Genomic DNA, 24,046 nt, shown 5'->3' on the forward strand with positions numbered 1-24,046 from the left:
CGCCAACTCTCTCAATGACTTCATCATTGTTAACAGTCAGATTACTTATCTGATAATCAGTACTGGAAGTACAGAAATTTTCTCCAGTTCAGTATTTGGAAGATGGAAACTATTGTTTTGGTTCCCTCTCCAAATTATTTTCTCAGTTAGAGATTCCAAGTCTCTAACAATAGACTGAGGTTAACCCAGTCTGCTCACAACCCTATAGCATTATTTGATCCAGACATGACCTTCCGCCACACATTTGCGTAATCAATGAAATTGTTATCTTTCTGTCTTGGCAATACCACTTGACAAACTTATTTCAGCACTTGCACAGAAATTCTTATTCATGCTTTCATTATCGCTGGACTTGACAATTCCAATATGCTCCAGGCTGGTCTTCCATATTTTATCCTCCATAAACTGGGAAGTTATCCAGAGCCTGGACTCCCCAGGTCTTAAATTGCACCAATTCCACTATCATCCTTAGGCTCATTGTCTAACCAGGAGCCAAAGTAAGTCAATGTCTTATAATACCCATCCCCTTGTTTTCTAATCCCATCATTGACTCAGCCCTCCCTATCCATGTAATATTTCAGGTTCCCAACCCTCTGAGCTGTCAGTGTTTATGTGATTTGGGCAGCCAGAACAGTCTCAATTTGAATCACCCCATCATTGGTGGTTGTACATTCAGTTGCCCGGGCCTGCAAATCTGGGTTTCCAGCCCTACAACTCTTTACCACACTTTTCTCCTTTAAAATATTCCTCAAAACCTCATTTCTTTGATTTAGCTTTTGTCAATTGGTCTAATATCTCTTAATGTGGCTCAGTGCCGTATTTTGTTTTATAATACATCTGTGAAGCATCTTGGAATGTTCTTTTATATTAAAGACACTATATAAATATACGTTGTTGTTGTTCTCACTCATTCTCAGTCATCACTGACTGTAACTCACTCTCAGACATTGGTTTCCATCTGTAACTCACTCGCAGATGTTGTTTCCCTCTGTTAACCCACTCCGAGAAGTTGGAAACTGTCTGTAACTCATTCCCAGACGTTGGTTACTGTCTGTTAAGTCACCCTAAAGCATTGGATTCCGACTGGAACTCATTCCAAAAAAATTCTGTGACTCACTCCAAGATGTCGGTTACATGCTCTATTGATTCCCTTGTATCTCCTCAGCGTTCCGTTGACTGCATGAATCCTTTCTCGCAGGAGCTGAACCAGCTAGCTGAATATCTTCAGGTGAGCACAATTCATTTTCAACATTTCCCAGCGATACTGGAACAGGCTGCATGAAATGGGGGATTATGTTCCACGGTTCCAGTAATATTTTGTTATATTTTCCTGCTAATAATCTCAGTTCACTCTTAACAGTAGAAATGCCTTTTTCTGGGATCTGACATTTGCACAAGAGACTGACATTTACTGATGATAATTGATGTGTCCTGGAGTGACTGGTATTGTCTGAAGTTCATTGATTGGCTACCTACTACACTGAACCACAGACATCATGGCTCTGACCTTTGACCTCTTCAAACCTAATGGTCTCCCCAGTGGGGGGACTGGGTGATGCAGTGGGTCAAATAACTGTTGCTGACAGGGACCAAGAAGGTTTTTAATTTTGTTGACTTTGTTTCATCATTAGGAGATGCAGCAGCATAGTGGTAGTGTCATTGAACTAGAAATATAGATACCCCATGACAAAGCTCTGGAGTTTAGGGTTCAATACATACCATGGCAGATAGTGAAATTTGAATTTCACTAAAAAATTATGCTCAGAGGACAATATCCTGTCACTCAGTCACCCTGGCTGTACAACATGAAACAGAGAGTTTCTAATGAAAAGGAGTTTCTCACAATGGAGAACTGTGACCAGTGGTGTTCCACAGGGATCTGTGTCAGGACCACCGTTGTTTGTGCTATACATACATGATCTGGAGGAAGACGCACATTAGCAAGTTTGCAGGTGACACTCAGATTGGTGGAGTAGCAGATAGTGAAGGAGACTGTGAGAGAATGCAGCACAATATAGATAGATTGGAGAGTTGGGCAGAGAAATGGCAGATGGAGTTCAATCCGGGAAAATGCGAGGTGATGTATTTTGGAAGATCCAATTCAAGAGCGAACTCTATGGTAACTGGAAAAGCCCTGTGGAAAATTGATGCAGAGAGAGATCTGGGTGTTCAGGTCCAGTGTACCCTGAAGGTGGCATCGCAGGTTGATAGAATGGTCAAGAAGGCAGATAGCGTGCTTTCATTCATCGGATGGGATATTGAGTACAAGAGTTGGCAGGTCATGTTACAGTTATATAGGACTTCAGTTCAGCCACATTTGGAATATGGTGTACAGTTCTGGTCACCTCATTACCGAAAGGATGTGGATGCTTTGGAGAGGGTGCAGAGGCGGTTCACCAGGATATTGCCTGGTATGGAGGGAGCTAGCTATGAAGAGAGGCTGAATAGGTTAGGGTTATTTTCATTATAAAGATGAAGTTTGGGTGGAGGGGACCTGATTGAGATCATGAGAGGTATAGACAAGGTGGATAGCAAGAAGCTTTTTCCCAGAGTGGGGACTCAATTAATAGGGGTCACAAGTTCAAGGTGAGAGGGGAAACATTTAGGGGAGATATGCATGTAAAGGACTTTATGCAGAGAGTGGTGGGTGCCTGGAATGCATTGCCAGTGAAGGTGGTAGAGATGGGCATGTTAGCGTCATTTAAGATGTACCTAGACAGATACATGAATGAACAGGGAGCAGAGGGATACAGATCCTTGGTAAATAGGTGACAAGTTTCGATAGAGGATCTAGATTGGCCCAGGCTTGGAGGGCCGAAGGGCCTGTTCCTGTGCTGTAATGTTCTTTGTTCTTTGTTTACATGTGCACAGTACTCTCGCTCATGGCCAGCCAATGCAGAGTCAGTTCCTGAACTGAGGCATTTCTGAATCCTGGTTATGGATATTTTTTTCTTTTTTTATGTGTGTGCAGGTGTAGGACACAGTGAAGAACAACAAGTGCATAGGCCTTTATTTATATTCCACCACCAGGAAGAAGGAAAACCCCAGAGTGGCCAGTGACAAGCAACGTCCTTCTTGACAAAGGGCAGTGCTTCCTCTGGTTATATATATATATTTTTAAAATTCTAAATCTCCTTTTTTTAATTTTATTAAACAGTACAGTTTACAAAACAGTTAACATTGACAAATGTATAGAGAGAAACAGCAATTTTACAAGGGAGAGGAGCAGCAAAGCCAGGCCCCAAACCCTAATGTTCAACCAGTTTTCAGGGAAATGAGGACAAACCTCAAATCCCCTTCCTCTGGTTATTTTTTTCCCTCTGGTTATCCCTTTTTTACTCTAAATCTCCTTGTTGTATTTTCTTTTCCTTTTTTCCCCCTAAAACGCCCACATTCCCGCTTAACTGTGGTAATGCTTATTTTTGCCCCAGTACCCATGTTGTGTGTGTGTGTAGGTGTGAGACACAGTGAAAGACACAAGGAGCATGAATCTTTATTCAGTTTCCACCACCAGGAAGAGAGGAAACGCCCGAGTGGCCAGTGACAAGCAGTGCCCTTCTCAGAGGGCATTGCTGCGTGATCAAACACTGAAGGAGAGGGCAGGGATTAAATCAAAATAGAGTTGGAGGGGGAAATAATACCCTCCACTCTTTGCGGTGCCCACCTCTCCCTTAAAATCTTGAGGGTGTTGGTGGACACCGCGTGCTCCTTCTCCAGAGACACCTGGGCTCTAACTTAACCGCGGAAGAGGGGCAGGCAATCGGCCCTAACGGCCCCCTCCACGGCCCTCTGCCTGGACCTGTTTATGGCCAGTTTGGCCAGGCCCAGGAGCAGACCCACAAGGAGGTCCTCTGACTAACCCTTCCCCCTCTGCACCAGGTGCCCAAAGATCAGGAGCGTGGGATTGAAGTGCGACCAAAAACAAAGGAGAAAGTATTTAAGAAAGTCAAAAAGGGAGTGCAAACGCCCACACCCAGTGTATACACGGTCCATGGACTCCACAGCGCCACAGAACAAGCAGTTGGGCTGGGAGTCTGTGAACCATCGCAATCTGCGGTTGCAGGGGACTGCTACATGCAGTGCCCTCCATGCCAGATCCCCGAGAGAAAGGGGGAGGACTCCCACGTAGAGGGCCCTCCACTAGGGATCCCCACCGCCCGGTGGCAAATGGGCACACCAAGGCATGTCCGGACGGTGGATGAGGGAGAAGAGGTGGATTGTGAGGAGCAGCAGTTTGTACAGGGCCCACTGTTTTATGTTCCTAAAAGGGGCAAAACTAAAATTCTGGAGGCGGCTCAGGTTGTGGGGCACAGGCTCCCACAGGAAGTACGGGACCTTGGGGCCAATGTGAAATTCTGTCCGGACAGGGGTGAGCACGGACGAGATTCTACCGCACACCTGAGTATCCTCCAATTGGTGCACTACGTCGGGTCCGAGCACTGCCGTTTTAAGACATCGGATGGCAGTGGCCACGTACCGGACGTCTACCGCTGCCCTGCTCGCTATGTCCTGCGGCAGCGTCCAGCCCAGGCCCCCGGCACCCAGCACGTCCCAGACCCTGCTCACCCTCCGCGAGTACGGGGGTGCGGATTCCTGAGTAACGGCTCCCTGATGACAGGCACTACTGCTGCTGGGAGGGTGGGCGCAATGCGATTCGACCAAGTTCCAGATGAGATCCTGGTAAAAGACAGGATCTTATAGTCAATGGGATCCACCTGGTTCCGAGCACTAATAAGGAATAAAGAGCTGGCCAAATAGTAACAATTCTTGGGGGAAAAGCTCATTGGCTTCACTAATGTCTTTTAAGGAAGGAAATTTGCCAACCTTACATTGTCTGGCTTACATGTGACACTAGACCCACAGTAATGTGGTTGACTCTTAACTGTCTCCTGGGCATAAATACTGACCTTAAACAATCACTAGGGACTTGCTACCACTCCACTGCACCTTTGTTTCTTTAAGTGAGGAAACAAGAGTGGTGAGACCTCCCCTCATCGGCTGTCATTGCCATGTTTCAACAGAATTTGCTCTCTCTATGCCTTCCGTTGTTTGCTTGGTGGTTCACTGGGAGAGGCAGTAAGGTAGTCGGACTTGACCTCGTTTGGTCTTGAACTTGCTAAATGGGGGGCTAGTGGGAATTAGTTTGTGTGGCTGAGAGTTACAGTGGGCCCTGTGACAGTGGGTTTGTGTTGCTGGAGTTACAGTGGGCCCTGTGACAGTGGGTTTGTGTGGCTGGGAGTTACAATGGGCCCTGTGACAGTGGGTTTGTGTGGCTGGGAGTTACAGTGGGCCCTGTGACAGTGAGTTTGTGTTGCTGGAGTTACAGTGGGCCCTGTGACAGTGGGTTTGTGTGGCTGGGAGTTACAATGGGCCCTGTGACAGTGGGTTTGTGTTGCTGGAGTTACAGTGGGCCCTGTGACAGTGAGTTTGTGTTGCTGGAGTTACAGTGGGCCCTGTGACAGTGTGTTTGTGTTGCTGGAGTTACAGTGGGTCCTGTGACAGTGGGTTAGTGTTTCTGGAATTACAGTGGGCCCTCTGACAGTGGGTTAGTGTTTCTGGAATTACAGTGGGCCCTCTGACAGTGGGTTTACATTGTTTGGGTTACAATGTGCCCTGGAAAGAGTAAGTGTATGTTGCCAGGGTTACGATTGGCTCTGTGTCAGTAAGTTTGTGTTGTCAGGGTTACAATTGGCCTGTTGACAGTAAGTTTGTGTTGCCAAGGTTATGATGGACCCTGCGGCAGTGTGTGTATGTTACTAGGGTTATAATGGTCCATGGCTGCTTGAGTTTGCACAGAATCCTTTTTAGCAGTGGGTAAATAAAGGGGATTTGTTCTCTGTTGCAGGAAGCTTTACAGCGTGAACAGCTCCTGGAACAGAAGCTGGAGACACTGCAGTATCTGCTGACACACACTCAGCTCCTCTCGGACAATGTCTGGCAGGTACAAACTTCACCTTTTCCCCATTTGCTGCATAAGTTATAGGCCTGATTTTAACTCATTCAAAACCAGGTCAGGTTGTAAGGATTCCTCACTGCTGAGTTTGGGGAAAGTGCTGTATCTCTTCATCACAGGTCAGTGGTCCATGACAGAGATTTCCATTGTAAGGAATCTTCTCTCAGCTGATCAATTTCTGCATGATTAGATTAGATTAGATTAGATTCCCTACAGTGTGGAAACAGGCCCTTTGGCCCAACAAGTCCACAACGACCCTCCAAAGAGTAACCCACCCAGACCCATTTCCCTCTGACTAATGTACCTAACACTGTGGGCAATTTAACATGGCCAATTCACCTGCACTGCACATCTCTGGACTGTGGGAGGAAACCAGAGCACCCAGAGGAATCCACATAGACAGTCGCCCGAGACTGGAATCGAACCTGGGAACCCTGGTGCTGTGAGACAGCAGTGCTAACCACTGAGCCACTGTGCTGCCCCACAAAAACTTAATGTAGCTCAATATTGTCAACGATCAAACATCAATCAGAAAAACATACATGTGAATCAGAATCATAGGGTCTGGTGTCAGCTGAACAAACTCAGTGACAGGATATAAGTATTTATTAACTGTCCTGTATAATGGCCCAGCAAGGCACTCAACTGTAATTGAACATCATCTTCTCAAAGGAAATTAGGAATGTGCAATAAATGCCTGTCTTACCAGGTATATTCCTTCTCATGTTTGCTGCCATGATGCAGACTGTCAGGTTCTGTGACAGAAGTGAAAGTTGATTGGTCCACATGCTGATCGAGGTGCACAGACCCTCCAAGTTTTTGAATCTGTCACACAACAGCAAAGAGTATGTTTGTTAGGAATCAGCAGGGATAAATATCTTTTGGAATGGGATGAGATTGTGTGGTCGGGAGCAGAGTCAGTCGTAGATCTGCAATTGGGTGGTACAGGATTAGTAGTGAATGTACACCAATACTCTGTGCTGGTTCTATCTTTTTTCGCTATTTATTTGGTTTGGACTGGAAAAATCTTTGGAGAAACGTGTGTGGCGTATTGGTGCAAAAGTGGTATTTTCCCACCAGACCGCTACTTTGGTACCACAGAAAGTGAAATCACCAGGAAACCATAGTGTTTATATCACTCAACTGGGATCCCCATTGTTGTTTTATCATAATCATGCTCTTAATCAGGTAAACATAAATCACAATCTCCCTCTCTCAAACCCACTGCTCCAATGTACTCTCCCTGCCACACATTCTCCATTCCACACAAACTCCCTTCATTGTATTCTTGCCCACCCCCCACACATACTCTTCCACCCTCCCATACCTTCCACCTCCTTCCCTTGCATTCTCCCTCACTTCGCTCAATTGGTCCCTCCCTTTCACTCTCTCTCTCTCCTGTATTAAGCTCTTGCTGGGTTGCCCTCCTTTCCCCTTGCACTTACAATCATCTTCTCTCAAAACCATCTACATTCCCTCTCTTGCTCATATGCTGACTTTTTCCTTTGTGCTGTTCCCCTCCTCCCTTGCATTTTTCCCTCCTTTGTACCTCATCTCTTACCCTGGATTAAGAAAAGGGGAAATGACCGTGTGTACAGAAAGTTGATATGGTAACTGATGGTCTTCTGTTTTTGTGATACTTATGTTAGCTCCGATAACATACGAATGAGGCATGGGTTGAATTTTTCCCAGCCTGTCCAGGTTCTTCTTCTGGTTACTGTTCTGGTTACTGGTCTGAAGCCAATGGGCCTTGACCATATGGGAGTAGGATGATGTGAATTCACCACTGCATGCTTTCCCCTCAGGACACTCAGGCTGAATGTGCAGATCTGACATTGAAAAGCAGAGGATCATTCAGAACAGACTTGGAAATCAGGACTGAACGTAAAATCACAAAGGTGAAGATGGAGGGCCTGCAAAGTAAGGGCAATCAGGAACTTCTCACTCCACTGAAAGTAGAGAACACAGAAGGGGAGAGAAAAGATGGTGAGGAAACTCCAGATGGCAAAGATACAGCCTCACTTGATGCTGACATGGAGGATGGGCTGAACAAGAAACGCCGACGACCCACTCTACGCAAAGGTGCGACCTAAGGTCAGGGGAATTGTGGTCGAAGGACTTGGGCAGAGGAACTGAGTTCAGGGGAACTTGGGGCAGGAAGACATGGGGCTAGGAGACTGAGGGCAAGGGTCTGGGGACAGGGGATTGGGGGTAGGAGAATTGGAGCTAATTGAGGCTGGGGAAAGAGTGGGAGAACTGGATTCGGGGAGAATTGGGCAGGAGGAGATGGGGCAAGGAGGCTCGGGGACAGGGGGATTGGGGTAGGAAGATTGTGGCTTGGAACGTGGGACAACAGAACTAGGTTTGGTGACATGGAGACTAGGAACAGCTAAAACTAAGGGCAGGGGGTACTGGCCTTTGGGAGCAGGGGGGCTGAGGGCAAGGGGACTGGTGCAGAGAATGGGGTATGTTACCTTTATCTCTCTCTTCATTTCTCTCTATGTCGTTTATTTTTCTTTTGGATTATCTGTCCCTGTCTGTGTGCATCTCACTCTCATTTTCACACACTGTCTGCTTGCCTCTTGTTTGTCTGTCATTCCCTCTGTCTTTGTTCATCTGTGTGTATTTATATTTCTTCTGCTCTCTCTTTCTCATGCTCGGTGACTATCATGTTGTCTTGTGGCTCTCTCTCTTTGTTTCTCTGTCTGTCTCCATCCCCCTCACTCTCTATTGCATTCTAGCACTCACTTATTGTTCCTCCTTGTCTCCGTTTCTCTGGATCTTTATCTATCTCTCTCTCTCTCTCTCTCAGATAAATAAGCTGTGCTGGTCCTGTTCCGAAACAGCTTGGTTCCTTTTGGAGAATTTACTTCTGCTAGCCTGATGTGTGGTTACTGAAGGGTAGTGCCATCTTGTGCAGGAATAACCTGTGGTTCTGCTCGGTGTGCTGACTTGTGGCTTTCCTCTTGCATATCTATGAAAGACTGAGAATTCTGTCCTAGGGGACTAAGGATGCTCAATTGCTATTCATGAGTGTTTTTAGACTGAGATCAATAGATTCTTGGGGGCTAAGAGAATCCAAGGATATGGGATAGTCTGTGTAGTTGATGTAGCAGATCAGCTGTGATTGTACTCAATGGAGCACCAGGTTCAAGGAGCTGGAGGAACTACTCCAGTTTCATAAGATCTTATGTGAGAGCTCTCATTGAAAGGTACGACTGATATGTCTTTTATCAATCAATGTTTATTGTAATTTTCTGTTGCAGAGAAAAGACTTCAGGAATCGAAGATTCTGCGTAAACAAGCAATGATTAGAGACATGAGCGGTAACTCAGCCCCAAATTATTTTCCTTAAGTTACTGTGGCCATACACTCAATTCCTCATTCCTAGCCCCCCCTTGAAATTGCGCATTCTACCCCCCTCCCTCTGTCATCTGAAGGCGTCGACACCCCTCCCCCTGTCGCCGGAAGGTGTCGACACCCCTCCCCCGTCGCTTGAAGGTGTCGACACAACTCTCCCCATTGCCTGAAGGTGTCAACACCCCTCCCCCGTCACCTGAAGATGTTGACTCCCCTCACCCGTCGCTTGAAGGTGTTGACTCCCCCTCCCCCTGTCGCCTGAAGGCATCGACACCCCTTCCCCTATCGCCTGAAGGTGTCAACAACCCTCCCACCGTCACCTGAAGGTGTTGACATCCCTCCCCTTGTCACCTGAAGGTGTCGACACCCCGCCCCCCGTTGCCTGAAGGTGTCGACCTCCCTCCCCCGTCGCCTGAAGGTGTCGACACCCCTCCCCCTGTCACCTGAAGATGTCGACACCCCTCCCCCGTCACCTGAAGGTGTCAACACCCCTCCCCATCGCCTGAAGGTTTTGAATCCTCCCCCCCCACTCTGCCATCGCCTGAAGATGTTGACTCCCCTCCTCTGTCGCCTGAAGGTGTCAACACCCCTCCCCATCTCCTGAAGGTGTCGACCTCCTTTCCCCCCATCGCCTGAAGGTGTTGAGTCCTCCCCCCCCCACCATCGCCTGAAGGTGTCGAATCCCCCTCCACCCTCATCTTCTGAAGGTGTTGACTCTACCATCCCTCACCCCCCATCGGCTTGAGGTATCGACTCTCTACCATTACTTCGAAGTGTTGACTCTCCAACTCCCGGCCCCCCCAACCAATCCCCCACCACCCCCCCCCCCCCCATGGCCTGAGGACATTGACTCTCTCCCAACGCCTGAAGGTGCTGACTTTTCCCCCCTGCCATTCCCTCTCCCATTGCCTGAAGGTGTTGACATCCCCCTCCCCCCCCATTGACTGAAGATGTTGACTCCCCCCCCCCACTCCTCCCCCATCGCCTGAAGGTGCTGACTTGCCCCCCTGCCATTCCCTCACCCATTGCCTGAAGGTGATGACTCTTCTCCACCCCCCCCCCCACCCTTCGTCTGAAGATATTGATTCTCCCCTCATCACTGGAAGGTGCTAACATTCTCCCACCAACCCCTCCCTACTCTCCCTTCCCCCCCACCATATCACCCCAAGTTGCTGTCTCTCCTGCCTTCATCTATCTCCATCCCTGGATAGAACATAGAACATAGAACATTACAGCTCAGTACAGGCCCTTCGGCCCTCAATGTTGCGCCGCCCTGTCATACCAATCTGAAGCCCATCCCACCTACACTATTCCATGTACGTCCATATGCCAGTCCAATGACGACTTAAATGCACTTAAACTTGGCGAATCTACTACCGTTGCAGGCAAAGCATTCCATACCCTTACTAATATCGGAGTAAAGAAACTACCTCTGACCTCTGTCTTATACCTATCGCCCCTCACTTTAAAGTTGTGTCCCCTCCTGTTGCTGTCCCCATTTGGAAAAAGGCTGTCCCTGTCCACCCTATCTAACCCTCTGATTATCTTGTATTAAGTCACCTCTCAACCTTCTTCTCTTTAACGAGAACAGCCTCAAGTCCCTCAGCCTTCCCTCGTAAGACATTCCTTCCATACCAGGCAACATCCTAGTAAATCTCCTCTGCACCCTTTCCAAAGCTTCCACATCCTTCTTATAATGCGGTGTCCAGAACTGTACACAATACTCCAAGTGTGGCCGTACCAGAGCTTTGTACAGCTGCAGCATGACCTCCTGGTTCCAGAACTCAATCCCTCTATTAATAAAGGCCAAAACACTGTATGCCTTCTTAACAACCCTATCAATCTGGGTGGCAACTTTCAGGGATCTGTGTACATGGACCCCGAAATCTCTCTGCTCATCTACACTACCAAGAATCTTACCATTTGCCCAGTACTTTGCATTCCGGTTACTCCATCCAAAGTGTATCACCTCACACTTGTCCACATTAAACTCCATTTGCCACCTCTTAGCCCAGCTCTGCATCCTACCTATGTCTCTCTGCAACCTACTACATCCTTTGTCACTATCCACAACTCCACCAACCTTAGTGTCGTCCACAAATTTACTAACCCACCCTTTTAAGCCCTCATCCAGGTCATTTATAAAAATGACGAACAACAGTGGACCCAACACCGACCCTTGAGGTACACCACTAGTAACTGGACACCAAGATGAACATGTTCCATCAACTACAACTCTCTGTTTTCTTTCAGCAAGCCAATTACTGATCCAAACTGCTATGTCTCCCACAATCCCATTCCTCCGCATTTTGAATAATAGCCTACTGTGGGGAACCTTATCGAACGCCTTGCTGAAATCCATATACACTACATCAACCGGTTTACTCTTATCTACCTGTTTGGTCACTTTGTCAAAAAACTCAATAAGATTCGTTAGGCACGACCTACCCTTCACAAAACCGTGCTGACTGTCCCTGATCAGATTATTCAGATGATGTTGATTCTCTCTTCCCTCCACCCTACCAAATCCTTTGAATCTGTCAATGCTCTCCCTGACCTCTTCCCCCATTGAAAATGCTGACTTTGTCCTCATTCTTTGAAGTATTGATTCTCCAGCTTGCCTGAAGGAATGGACTCTCTCTTCCACTCTCTTGAAGGTGCTGACTGTCTCCCACTGTGTCATAAAGATCATGACTCTCTTGCTCCCCTACCCTGAAGACATTGACCCTCTGTCCTACTTCCCTAAAGACACTGACTTCCATCCGAAGCAGACTCTCTGTTGCTAAACAGTTGTGCTTTTGCTTACCTCATATGTAATTGCAGTAACAGGCATTTAACTTGATTGTTTCTCAGAGAAAGGTCCCCCAGATGTGAAGGTTCTGCGTCAGCAAGCAATCGTCCGTGATATAAGTGGTGAGTCTTTACCCTGTCACAGCAAGCCTGAGTCACTGAGGTGTACGTACGAATTCAAATTACGCATTAGCATTCTAATTCTTTGGAGATTGTGATAGAGAAGGAAAAGAAATATTCCTCCACTTGGAGCTGGGGGATTTGATGTTATGAGTTTATGTTATAAGATGACTCTCAAATTGCAGATGGTTTGCTGACTAATTGATATTGATAAGAGATTGCTATCACGAAGATGCTAATGGACTGTAGGATGGAGAAACTATCAGTTAGCCCACAGTCAGAGACAACAAGATGTTCCAGGTCCCCATTATAGTAAGGAAATTAAAATCACAAAGAATGTCTGTGTCACTGGGATGATTTTGACGATGGAAAAATTGAGTTTTGTGAAGAGTGGGGATACTGAGACTGTTCACACATGGGACTACAGGAAGGAGATTTAATGCAGATATTAAAAATTATAACAAGTTTTGGTAGCATGACTGTCTAATCAACTTGAGGAACCAGCGTTGAGAGATTATTAATAATTATCAGAGTGAGGTTAGGAGAAATATGTTTCCTCAATGCGTTTTTGGAGCATGACTATTGCAAGAAGTGATTGAAACAGAGCATGTTGGATCTTTTAAAGGGACATTGGATAAATATCTGAAGCAAAGGAGGGTTAAGGGCTATGCAGAAAGAGTCGATGAGGAGAGAGCCAGACAGTGAACTTAATTTTGATTTGACACTGGGGACAATAGGAAGAGGTTTGGGAGTAGTGGGGTGAAGTGAGAGTGACTGCCTGTCGAAGACACGTTAGACTCAATGTGGCTTCAAGGAGTTCAGCAAGACTGGAGTCAGTGGAAATCAGGAGACTCCATTGGTTGGAGTCAGACCTGGAAGGTAGAAAGATGGCTGTGATTGTTGGACGTCAATCAGCTCAGCCCCAAGACATTTCTGCAGGAGTTCCTCGAGGTAGTTTCCTAGACCCAAATAACTTCAGCTGCTCTATCAATAACTGTCCCTCCATCATAAGGTCAGAGGAGGGATAGTCATTGATAACTGCACAATGTTCAGCACCATTTGTGACTCTTCAGTTACTGAAGCAGTCCATGTCTAGATGCAGCAAGACTTGCACAGTATCCAGGTTTGGGCTGAGAAGTGGCAAGTACCATTAGTGCCACTCAAATGCCAGGCAGTGACATTCAAGTGGGAGAGCAGATTTCACAGGCTGAATGGCCAAATTGTCTCCATTATCTTCTGGTTTTATGTTCATGACCATTTCTAAAAACAGATAATCTAACCATCGGCCCTTGACATTGCCTCTGCTGATTCCTCTTGACCAACATCCCTGGAATTGCCATTGATCATAAACTGAACTACACTCACCAGATAAATACAGTGGCTACATGAGCCTGGTCAGTAGCTAAGAATCCTACAGTGAGGAACTCACCTCCTGACTTCCCAAGGTCTGTCCAGCATCTACAAGGCACAAGTCAGGAGTGCAATGGAATACTCCCCGCTTGCCTGGATGGGTGTAGCTCCAACAACACACATGAAGCTTGACACTATTCAGGAGAAGCAGCCACTTGATTAGCACCACATCCAAACACATCCACTCCCTCCAACACCAACGCTCAATAGCAGATGTATGTACTATCTGCAAGATGCACTGCAGGTATTTTGAAGCCTTCAGAGGCAGCACCTTTTGAACTCACACCCCTAACATCTGGAAGGAGAAGGGCACCATGCTAAGTGGGACTGACTTTGAACAGATCTAGTAACTCAAGACTGGGCATCCATGAGGTGCTGTGGGCCATTAATAGCAGCAGAATCGTACCTAATGTAATCTCCAACTCCCCCATTGCCACCAAGCCATGGGCTCTGCCCTGGTTCAGTGGGGAGTGCAGGAGGGCATGCCTGGACTAAAGCTAGGCATAACAATGAGGTGTCAGCCTGATGAAGCTACCAAACCAACTACTTGTGTGTCAAAAGCATTATCAGCAAATGGTGGACAGAACTAAGTAATCCCACAACCAACTGATCAGTTATAAGCTCTGTATTCCTGTCATGTCCAGTCAGAAATGGTGACAGTTCAGAACGTAAATGCAATGTCAGTTTTCATTTTGAGAGAATGAGAATACAAGAGCAGAGATGGACTGCTAAGGCAGTATAAGGCTCAGGTCAGGCCACATTTGGAATATTGTGAGCAATTTTGAGCCCTGTATCTAAAAACGATGTGCTGGCCTTGGAGGGAGTCCAGAGTAGGTTTACAAGAATGATTCTGGGGATGAAGGGCTTGTCATGTGAGGAGAGGTTGAGAACTCTTGGTTCTGTATTTGATGGAGTTTAGAAGGGTGAGGGGGAATCTGATTGAAACTTACAGAATACTGCGAGGCCTACATGATGGATGTGGAGAAGATGCTTCCACTAATAGGAGAGACTAGGACCTGAGGCCACAGCCTCAGAACGAAGTGACCACCATTTAGAACTGAGCTGAGGAGGAATTTCTTCAGCCAGAGGCTGATTAATTTGCGGAACATATTGCCGCAGAGGGTTGTGTGGAGGCCAAAACATTGAGTGTATTTAAGACAGAGTTAGATAGGTTCTTGATTGGTAAGAGGATAAAGCGTTATAGGGAGAAGGCAGGAGAATGGGGTTGAAAAGCTTATCAACCATGATCAAATGGCAAGGCAGACCCGATGAGTCGAATGGACTAATTCTGCTCCTAAATCTTATGGACTTAGGGTGGTGGACAATTAAACAGCTCGGTGCAGGAGGAGGTTCCACAAATATATCCATCCTCAATGATGGCCGAACCCAGCATATCAATGCAAAAGATAAAACTCGCAGCAATCTTCAGCCAGAAGTACTGGGTGGATAATCAATCTTGACCTCCAACAGTGGTCGACAACATCACATACACCAATCTTCAGCCAATTTGATTCACTCCATATGATATCAAGAAATGGTTGCAGGCACAAGGTACTACAAAGGCTATGGGCACTGACAACATTCCAGTCCGGAAGACCTGTGCTCCACAACTTGCCACACCCCTAGCCAAGCTGTTCCAGTACATTGGCATCTACCTGACCATGTGGAAAGTTGCCCAGGTATGTCCTGTGTATAAAAAACAGGACAAATGCAACCCAGCCAATTACAACCCTATTGGTCTACTCCCAATCATCACCACAATGATCAAAGGTGTCATCAATAGTGCCGTCAAGCAGCACCTGCTCAATAATAACCTACTCAGTGATACCCTGTTTGGGTTCCACCAGGGCCACTCAGCTCCTGACTTCGTTACAGTCTTGGCTCAAGCATGGACAAAACAGCCGAATTCCAGAGGTGAGGTGAAAGTGGTAGCCTTTGACATCAATGCGGATTTTGACCGAGTGTGGCATCAAGGAGCCCAAACAAAACTGGGATCAATGAGAATTGGAGGCAAACTCTTCCCTTGTTAGAGTCATTGCTGGTACATTGGAATTTGGCTGTGGTTGTTGGAGATCAGTCATCTCAGCTTCAAGACATCTCTTCAGGATAGTAGTCCTAGGCCCAACCATTTTTAGCTGTTTCATTAATGACCTTCTCTCCATCATAAAGTCAGAAATGGGGATGTTCACTGATTATTGTACAATGTTCTGCGGCATTCTTGACTTCTCCAGTATTGACGCAGTCCATGTCCAAATGCAATGAGATCTGGTCACTAACTGGGTTTGGGCTGACAAGTAACAAATAATATTTGTGCCACAAAAATGCTAGGCAATGACCTTCTCCAATAAGAGACAATCTAACCACTGCCCCTTGACAGCCAAAGGGATTGCCATCACTGACCCCCCTACTATCAACATCCTGGGGCTTCCATTGACCAGAATCTGAACTGAACTCACCGTATAAATACTGTAGCTATATAAGTAGGTCAGAGGCTAGGAGTACTGCGGTGAATAACTCACCTCCTGACTCCCCAAATCTGTTCACCACCTATAAGGCACCCACTTACCTGGATTGGTGTAGCTCCAGCAACACTCAAGAAGCTTGATACCATCCAGGACAAAGCAACCCATTTGGTAGGAGCCACATCCACAGCATCCATTCCCCTACCAGTGATGCTTAGTAGGAGCAGTATAATGTCTACAAGATGCACTGCAGAAATTCGGCAAAGATCCTTCGATAGGACCTTCCAAACCCACGATCATTCCCATCGAGAAGGATAAGGGCAGCACATACATCGGACATCACCAGCTACAAGTTAACTTCCAAGCCACTCACCATCCTGACTTGGAAATATATCGCTGTTCCTTTGCTGTTGCTGGGTCAAATTCCTAGAATTCCCTCCCCAAGGGTATTGTGAGTTTGCCTACAGTACATGGTCTTTAGTGGTTCAAGAAGGCAGCTAACCACCACATTTTCAAGGGCAGCTAGTGATGGATGATAAATGCAGGTGAATAAATTTTTTAAAAAAATTAGTTTGGGGAACATGGGGATGGAATGGAATGGTGGAATTAGGGATTTTGACAGAACAATGGGGAAAGAGCTGGACAGTGGGATGAGTTTGGAATTATTTCAGAACTATTAATAGATAGCAAAACAATTGAATTGGTTTGTGATTGCTATAGTGAATAGTTGTGCAGGGTTGAATGACTGGTTTCTGCATACCAAAACTCTAGACATTTTTCTCAGCTACATTCTCAGTATAAAATGTAAAACCTCAATTTAATGATCACAGCATCCTGACTTGAAATTATATCTCCATCCCTCCATTTTTGTTAAACCATCCTGGAATTCCCTATTTGGTTGGTAAATTCCAGTTGCTCCGCTGTGTGACCTGCTGTCCATGATGAAGGTTGCTGTCACCATACTGTTAAAGTGTGGGAAACTGCAAGGTCAGGTATAGAGGAGGAAAACCATGGTGATGCCATCTCACTGTGCTGTCTCAGTCTACAGGGCCTACTTGGTCTAGTGTGGGAGAGGAAAACTATCCCATGAGTCTCTTGTAGATAAGATGTAGTTTATTACATGTTAGCAACTAGTTAGAGGTTGCACAGGTTGATTGGCATTTGACAGAGACTTTGAAGGGGACCAGATCTTACTTCTTTGAAATCCTGAACTATTCTGCCCACAAATTCATATGAAATCATCAGTATTAACCTTTTCAGACCTATGTACAACACCCGAAATAATAGTACTGTGTATCTTCACTGCATTAATTCATACAGGTGGTTTTTCACTACCTTCTCAAGCTTTTCCAGTGATGCCCAGATCCTGAAAACTGATCAAAATGGATGTCACATTAAAGAATTCCATGACAACACGTGAAAGAACATTTCATTGTTGCACTTTTACTGAGCTATTCTCAGGTTCAGTGACAACTCTGCCTCTGCCAACAGATGGCGCTAATGGCCAGTTCACTGCGAATGGGACTGCTGAATTCCCATGCCACGATGTCAGGAATACTGTAGGGAATTGGAATCTGGATTATGGGGGTAAATAGAGTCATAGAGATGTACAGCATGGAAACAGAACCTTCAGTCCAACTCGTCCATGCTGATGAGATATCCTAAATTAATCTAGTCTCATTTGCCAGCACTTGGGCCTATATCCCTCTAAACCCTTCTTATTCAAACACCTGTCCAGATGTCTTTTAAATGTGGTCATTGTACCAGCCTCCACCACTTCCTCTGGAAGCTCATTCCATACACGCACCACCCTCTGTGTAAAAAGGTTGCTCCTTAGGTCCCTTTTAAATATTTTCCCTCTCACCCTAAGCTTATGCCTTTGTCTGGACTCCCCCAACCCATGGAAAACACCTTGTCTATTTACCTTACCCATGCCCCTCATGATTTTATAAACCTCTGGAAAGTCACTCTTCAGCCTCAGACCCTCCAGGGAAAACATCCCCAGTCTATTCAGCCTCCCCCGATAGCTCAAACCCTCCAACCCTGGCAACATCTTCGTGATTCTTTTCTGAACCCTTTCAAGTTTCACAACATCCTTCCAATAGGAGGGAGACTAAAATTGCACACAATATTCCAAATGTAGCCTAACCAATGCCCTGTAGAGCTGCAACATGGCCTCCCAACTCCTATAGTCAATGCTCTGACCAATAAAGGAAAGCATACTAAATGCTTTCATCACTATCCTATCTGACTGAGACTCTATGTTCAATGAACTATAAACCTGCACTCCAAGGTCTCCTTGTTTAGCAACATTCCCCAGAACCTTACCTTTAGATGTGTAAGTCCTGCCCTGGTTTGCCTTTCCAAAATGCAGCACCTCACATTTATCTATATTAAACTCCCTCCTCAGCCCGTTGGCCCATCTGATCAAGATCCCATTGTACTCTGAAGTACCTTCTTCACTGTCCACTACACCTCCAATTTTGGTTTCATCTGCAAACTTACTAACTATACCTCCGATGTTCACGTTCAAGTCTTTTATATAAATGATGAAAAGCAGTGGACCCAGCGCCAATCCTTGTGACACATCACTGCTCACAAGCCTTCAGTCTGAAAAGTAACTCTCCACCGCCATCCTCTGTCTTCTATCTTTGAGCCAGTTCTGTATCCAAATGGCTAGTTCTCCCTGTATTCTGTGAGATCTAATCTTGCTAACCAGCCTACCATGAGGAACCTTGTCAAACACCTGACTGAAGTCCATATGGATCACATCTACTGCTCTGCCCTCATTAATCCTCTTGTTACTTCTTCAAAAAGCTCAACCAAGTTTGTGAGATATGATTTCCCATACATAAAGCCATGTTGACTGTCCTTATTCAGTCCTTGCTTTCCAAATACATGTAAATCCTGCCCCTCGGGATTCCCTCCAACAACTTGCCCACCATCGATGTCAAGGTCTATAGTTCCTTGGCATTCCCTTACCACCCTTCTTAAACAGTGGCACCACGTTAGCCATCCTCAGTCTTCCGGCACCTCACCTGTGATTATCAATGATACAAATATCTCAGCAAGGGGCCCAGCAATCACTTCCCTAGCTTCCCACAGAGTTCTAGGTCCTGGCGATTTATCCACCTTTGTGTGTTTTCAGACATCCGGCACTTCCTCCTCTGTAATATGGACATTTTTCAAGATGTCCCTATCTATTTCCCCACATTCTATATTTTCCATGTTCTTTTCCACAGTAAATACTGATGCAAAATATTCATTTAGTATCTCCTCCATTTTCTGCGGCTCCACACAAAGGCCGCCTTGCTCTCTGAGGAAATGGAGCTGGAAGAATCTTGACGCTGAAGCAGCAAAAAACATTCCGAATATAGTTATCCCATTTGGAATTTGTAGGAATTGCCCCGTTTGGGAATACAACTGTCACATTCTAGTGTTAAATGACAAGGCATTAATTCAACAGCTTTACATTGGTAATCGTGCTCCTCAGCAAGTTGCCTTCTCTCTCATTCTATCAGCATGTCCTTATAGTCCTCCTTCCTCATGTTTATCAACCCTCCTCTGCATTAAAGTTTTTCCAGCTGCTCATTGATCCAGGAACTATGATGAGCTAGTTGCAGCAATAGTCCTATAGTGAGTGATTTGATTAACTCGCAGTCTATATGTCTTGCACTTCCACTCATAGACTGCCTTGCTGATTTTTGAGGGGCCCTATTCTCTCCCTAGTTACCCTTTTGTCCTTTAATGTATTTCTAAAATCCCATTGGATTCTCCTCAACCAGAGCTATCTCATGTCCCCTTTTTGCTGTCCTGATTTCTCTCGTAGGTGTACTCCTACTGCCTTTATACTCTTCTAAGGATTCATTCGATCTCTCTTGTCTATACCTGACTTATGTTTCTTTCTTTATCTTAACTAGAACCTCAATTTGTGTTGTCATCCAGCATTCCCTATACCTACCAGCTTTTCCTTTCACCCTCACAGGAACATACTATCTCTGGATTCATCATTATCTCATTTCTGAAGGCTTCCCATTTTCCAGCCATCCCTTCACCTGCAAACATCTGCCTCCAATCAAGTTCTTTCCTAATACCTTCAAAATTGGCCTTCCTCTAATTTAGAACGTCAACTTTTAGATCTGGTCTATCCTTTTCTATCACTGTTTCAAATCTAATAGAATTATGGTCGCTGGCCCCAAAGTGCTCCCCCACTGACACCTCAGTCACCTGCCCTGCCTGACTTCCCAAGAGTAGGTCAAGTTTTGCACTTTCTCTAGTAGGTACATCCACAAATTGAATCAGAAACATTTCTTGTACACACTTAACAAATTCCTCTCCATCTAAACCCTTAACACTATGGCAGTCCCAGTCTATGTTTGGAAAGTTAAAATCTCCTACCATAACCACCCTATTATTCTTACAGATAGCTGAGATCCCCTTACAAGTTTGCTTCTCAATTTCCCTCTGACTATTGGGGGGAGTCTATAATTCAATCTCAATAAGGTGCTCATCACTTTCTTATTTCTCAGTTCCACCCAAATAACTTGTCTGGACATATTCCCAGTAATATCCTCCCTAAGTACAGCTGTAATGCTATCCCTGATCAAAAACACCACTCCCCCTCCTCTCATGCCTCCCTTTCTATCCTTCCTGTAGCATTTGTATCCTGGAACGTTAAGCTGCCAGTCCTGTCCATCCCTGAGCCCCGTCTTTGTTAAAGCTGTGATATCCCAGTCCCATGTTCCTAACTATGCCCTGAGTTCATCTGCCTTCGCTGTTTGACCTCTTGCATTGAAATAAATGCAGTTTAATTTATCAATCTTACCTTGTTCTCTGCTTTGTCCCTGCCTGCCCTGACAATATATTAGTCCCCTTCCAATTCAGGTGCAATCCATCCTTCTTGTACAGGTTACTTCTAACCTGAAAGAGATTCCAATGATCCTTCTCCCATACACCAGCCCCTCAGGCATGCATTCATCTGCTTGATCCTCCTATTCCTACCTTCACTAGCTCATAGCACCAGGGGTAATCACAATATTACTACCCTTGAGGACATCCTTTTTAAATTCCTGCCTAACTTTCTATATTCTCTTTTCAGAACCTCATCCTTTTCCCTTTCCATGCCATTAGTTCCAATGAGTACAACAGTGTCCTGCTGGTCACATTCCCCTTTGAGAATATTATGCATCCTTTCTGAGATTTCTTGATCCTGGCACCAGGAAAGCAAAACACCATTCTGATTTCTTGCGGTCAGCGCACTGTGTAAGGGGCAGTACGGAGGGAGTTCTACACCGTCAGGAAAATGAACTAAGCTGAACATGTTGGTATGCAGTTGCTGTCATATTTGTTAATATTGAGTGAATTGCTGTGATTTATAGTGTATCACATGCCAAGCTACACACTCTCTGCTATACCTTTAACCCATACCCTGCACCTTGACCAATGCCATGCGTGTGATTGCAGCTCCTGCCATGTTGTCTGTATGGAACCCATTAAATTCACTTACTGGGGGTAGCTGCCAAGCTTTCTAAACTGAAGGAAAATCTATAAGCAGGATATTAATATCAAACCTCATGGATAACATTCTGTGGCACTGCCTCATCCTAGTGAATGTTAGAAGTACAGACAGCTGAGCAGCAGCCTGGCATGGGGTCACCTCACTGAGAGCAGTGTAAGATAATACTCATATTCCTGTCTCATCTCCAAAGGATATGCAGCAGGATCAATATCTCACTTACTTGCCTCACATTTCACTGTCAAGTTGGTTTATGCTCTCACGGGTGCTTTCTCCTCCTCACGCACATACTTACCTCAAATAGCAGTGCCACAGGTGTGTGTGTGTGTGTGTGTGTGTGTGTGTGTTCGTGTTCCGGACCCTCTGCTGTGCACTTTGCATATATGTATCCCTTCCATCGATCAGGACCGAGTCACCTGTTTACGCTGTACTCCGTCGTCTGCCTTGCAGTTTTGAGAGTTCAGACTGTAGTGAGAATATCACTGCGTTCCAGGCTGCAGGTTGGAATCTGGGTAAGTGAAGTTTCGGTGACAGTCCTGTGCTGAGTGCTTCTAGTGAACTAAACATGAAAACAGCCCAAGACCAGTGGCAATCTCTCTTAAACAAGGGTTGGTCACATTTAAACTCTTAGGGAGATCAATGGCTTCTTTAACAAATGTGAGCTGGGAGAATGGGCAAAAGAGGCTTGGAATACAAACAGAAATTGCTGGAGAAACTCAGCAGGTCTGGCAGCATCAGTGGAGAGAAAAAACAAATTAATATTTTAAGTCTTGTATGACACTTTTTCAGAACATTCTGTTTTTATTTCAGATTTTCAGCATCAGTGGTATTTTATTTTTAAGAGAGGATTGGAAGCATACATTATCCAGAAAACATAAGTCCTTAATAATTAAGCTTTGGAGAAGATTGAGCTGAGATTCAAGAGCCCTTTTGGGAACTTAACATGTTACCATTGGAAGTTTCCTTTATAAGACCCTCAGACCCAGGTCCTATTCTTCATTAAAGCTCCCATATTACCTGGCATAAACCCTCACTGTGACTGATCGCCCATTCACTACTTCATGTCCCCCAGTCTGTAACCCTCCTGAGCTGGAAAGTCTACTAACCTCACTGTTGTATTAATGCGTAGATTCTAGACCAAAGATAGTCAGATGACATCATTATGTTTAATGTTCCAATATAAAGACCCTCACCTCACCTTTAGTTGTCAGAGTGCAATGGGATCAGTGAAATAGTCAATCAGTCAACTATGTGTCATGTTGCACTCATGTAAAGTAGCCGCAATATCTGTACACATAAGACCCAAACTATGTAAGTCAGAGATCTTATAATAGTGTGGATAGTGTTGTTAATAAACTTCAAGATGTTTGTCTCAGTAACAACCCAGTCTTTGTTATATATGTTACACAGGCTAGTAGCTAATGAAGTACTTAAGTTTGATGATATCGGCAGTGGTATTTAACTCAAGAAACAATGTCATCCACAACATCTAAACTAAACCTCCTGTATCTGGATGTGCCCCAAAAAACTTTCCAGCTTTCTCCCTATCTCTGTTCTCCATATATTGTACAACCCAAGGACTGATTCTGTGTAAAATTCATTTTACTCTTTTACATCAAAATCCCTGAGGCAGGTGCAGTATGGTGTTAGATGCAGAATGTAAATTTTACATTGTCCTCAACAAACACTCCTGGGACAGCTACAGCATGGGATTAGATATAGAGTAAAGCTTCCTCTACAGTCATTTTTAAAAATCAACCTGTTCAGAGATGTTACTACATGCCTCTGGCATGAATGGGACTTGAACCCTGGTCTACCTGACATAGGGACACAATCACTACACCATAAAAAACCCATCAGCACTCCCAGGACAACCACCGCATGGGATTGGCTGCAGAGTAAAGGTCTCTCTATGATTTCCCCAGCAAATACTCATAGAATAGGTTCAGCAAAGGGAGACTAAAGACTGAAGCAGAGTTTTTGCATTTCAGAACCTTGCTGGTTAATTGTGACAGTAGTTTATTTTCTGATGGTGTAAAATTGGAAGCTAAGCAGCTGAATTACTAGGTTGTGAATTCTCAGATACATTATGAAACACAAAAGATTCTTCTTTATGCTGGAGCTCATTCCTGCCAGCACATCCCAGCATACAATATCCTGCTCCATGTACAGGTCAGCATGGACAGTGAACATACTGGGACTTGTGCTCTGTGTGCAAGGCAGTGTGCATATGCAACAATGCTGTGTGTACAGTGTGAAGGGATGTGTGATATCTCTCAATTTGCCTGTCTTGCTGCACCTTCTGAAGGCACCTTGCTAAGCCCTGTCAGTACTGTTAGACCAAGAATATTAGACTAGTCAGTATTTGAGGTCAGGTAGGTAAAAACAATGACTGCAGATGCTGGAAACCAGATTCTGGATTAGTGGTGCTGGAAG

At 45.3% G+C, this 24,046-nt stretch overlaps 1 protein-coding gene across 8 annotated transcripts in view; it reads left to right on the forward strand.

Annotated features, from left to right (window-relative positions):
• The window catches only part of ccdc136b (coiled-coil domain containing 136b), an 84,980-nt gene that overhangs the window by 34,342 nt on the left and 26,592 nt on the right, over positions 1–24,046 (forward strand). For 7 of the 8 annotated variants that reach the window (XM_072562755.1, XM_072562747.1, XM_072562749.1 and 4 more), the window contains 5 exons: positions 1,166–1,228; positions 5,846–5,941; positions 7,759–8,035; positions 9,220–9,279; positions 12,167–12,226. In XM_072562755.1, coding sequence (XP_072418856.1) covers positions 1,166–1,228; positions 5,846–5,941; positions 7,759–8,035; positions 9,220–9,279; positions 12,167–12,226 — 556 coding nt within the window. The remainder of the gene's footprint in view (positions 1–1,165; positions 1,229–5,845; positions 5,942–7,758; positions 8,036–9,219; positions 9,280–12,166; positions 12,227–24,046) is intronic. The other variant, XM_072562754.1, reaches the window with a different exon arrangement.

This window comes from Chiloscyllium punctatum, chromosome 44 (genome assembly GCF_047496795.1).
Source record: "Chiloscyllium punctatum isolate Juve2018m chromosome 44, sChiPun1.3, whole genome shotgun sequence".
Classification (NCBI taxonomy): Eukaryota; Metazoa; Chordata; class Chondrichthyes; order Orectolobiformes; family Hemiscylliidae; genus Chiloscyllium; species Chiloscyllium punctatum.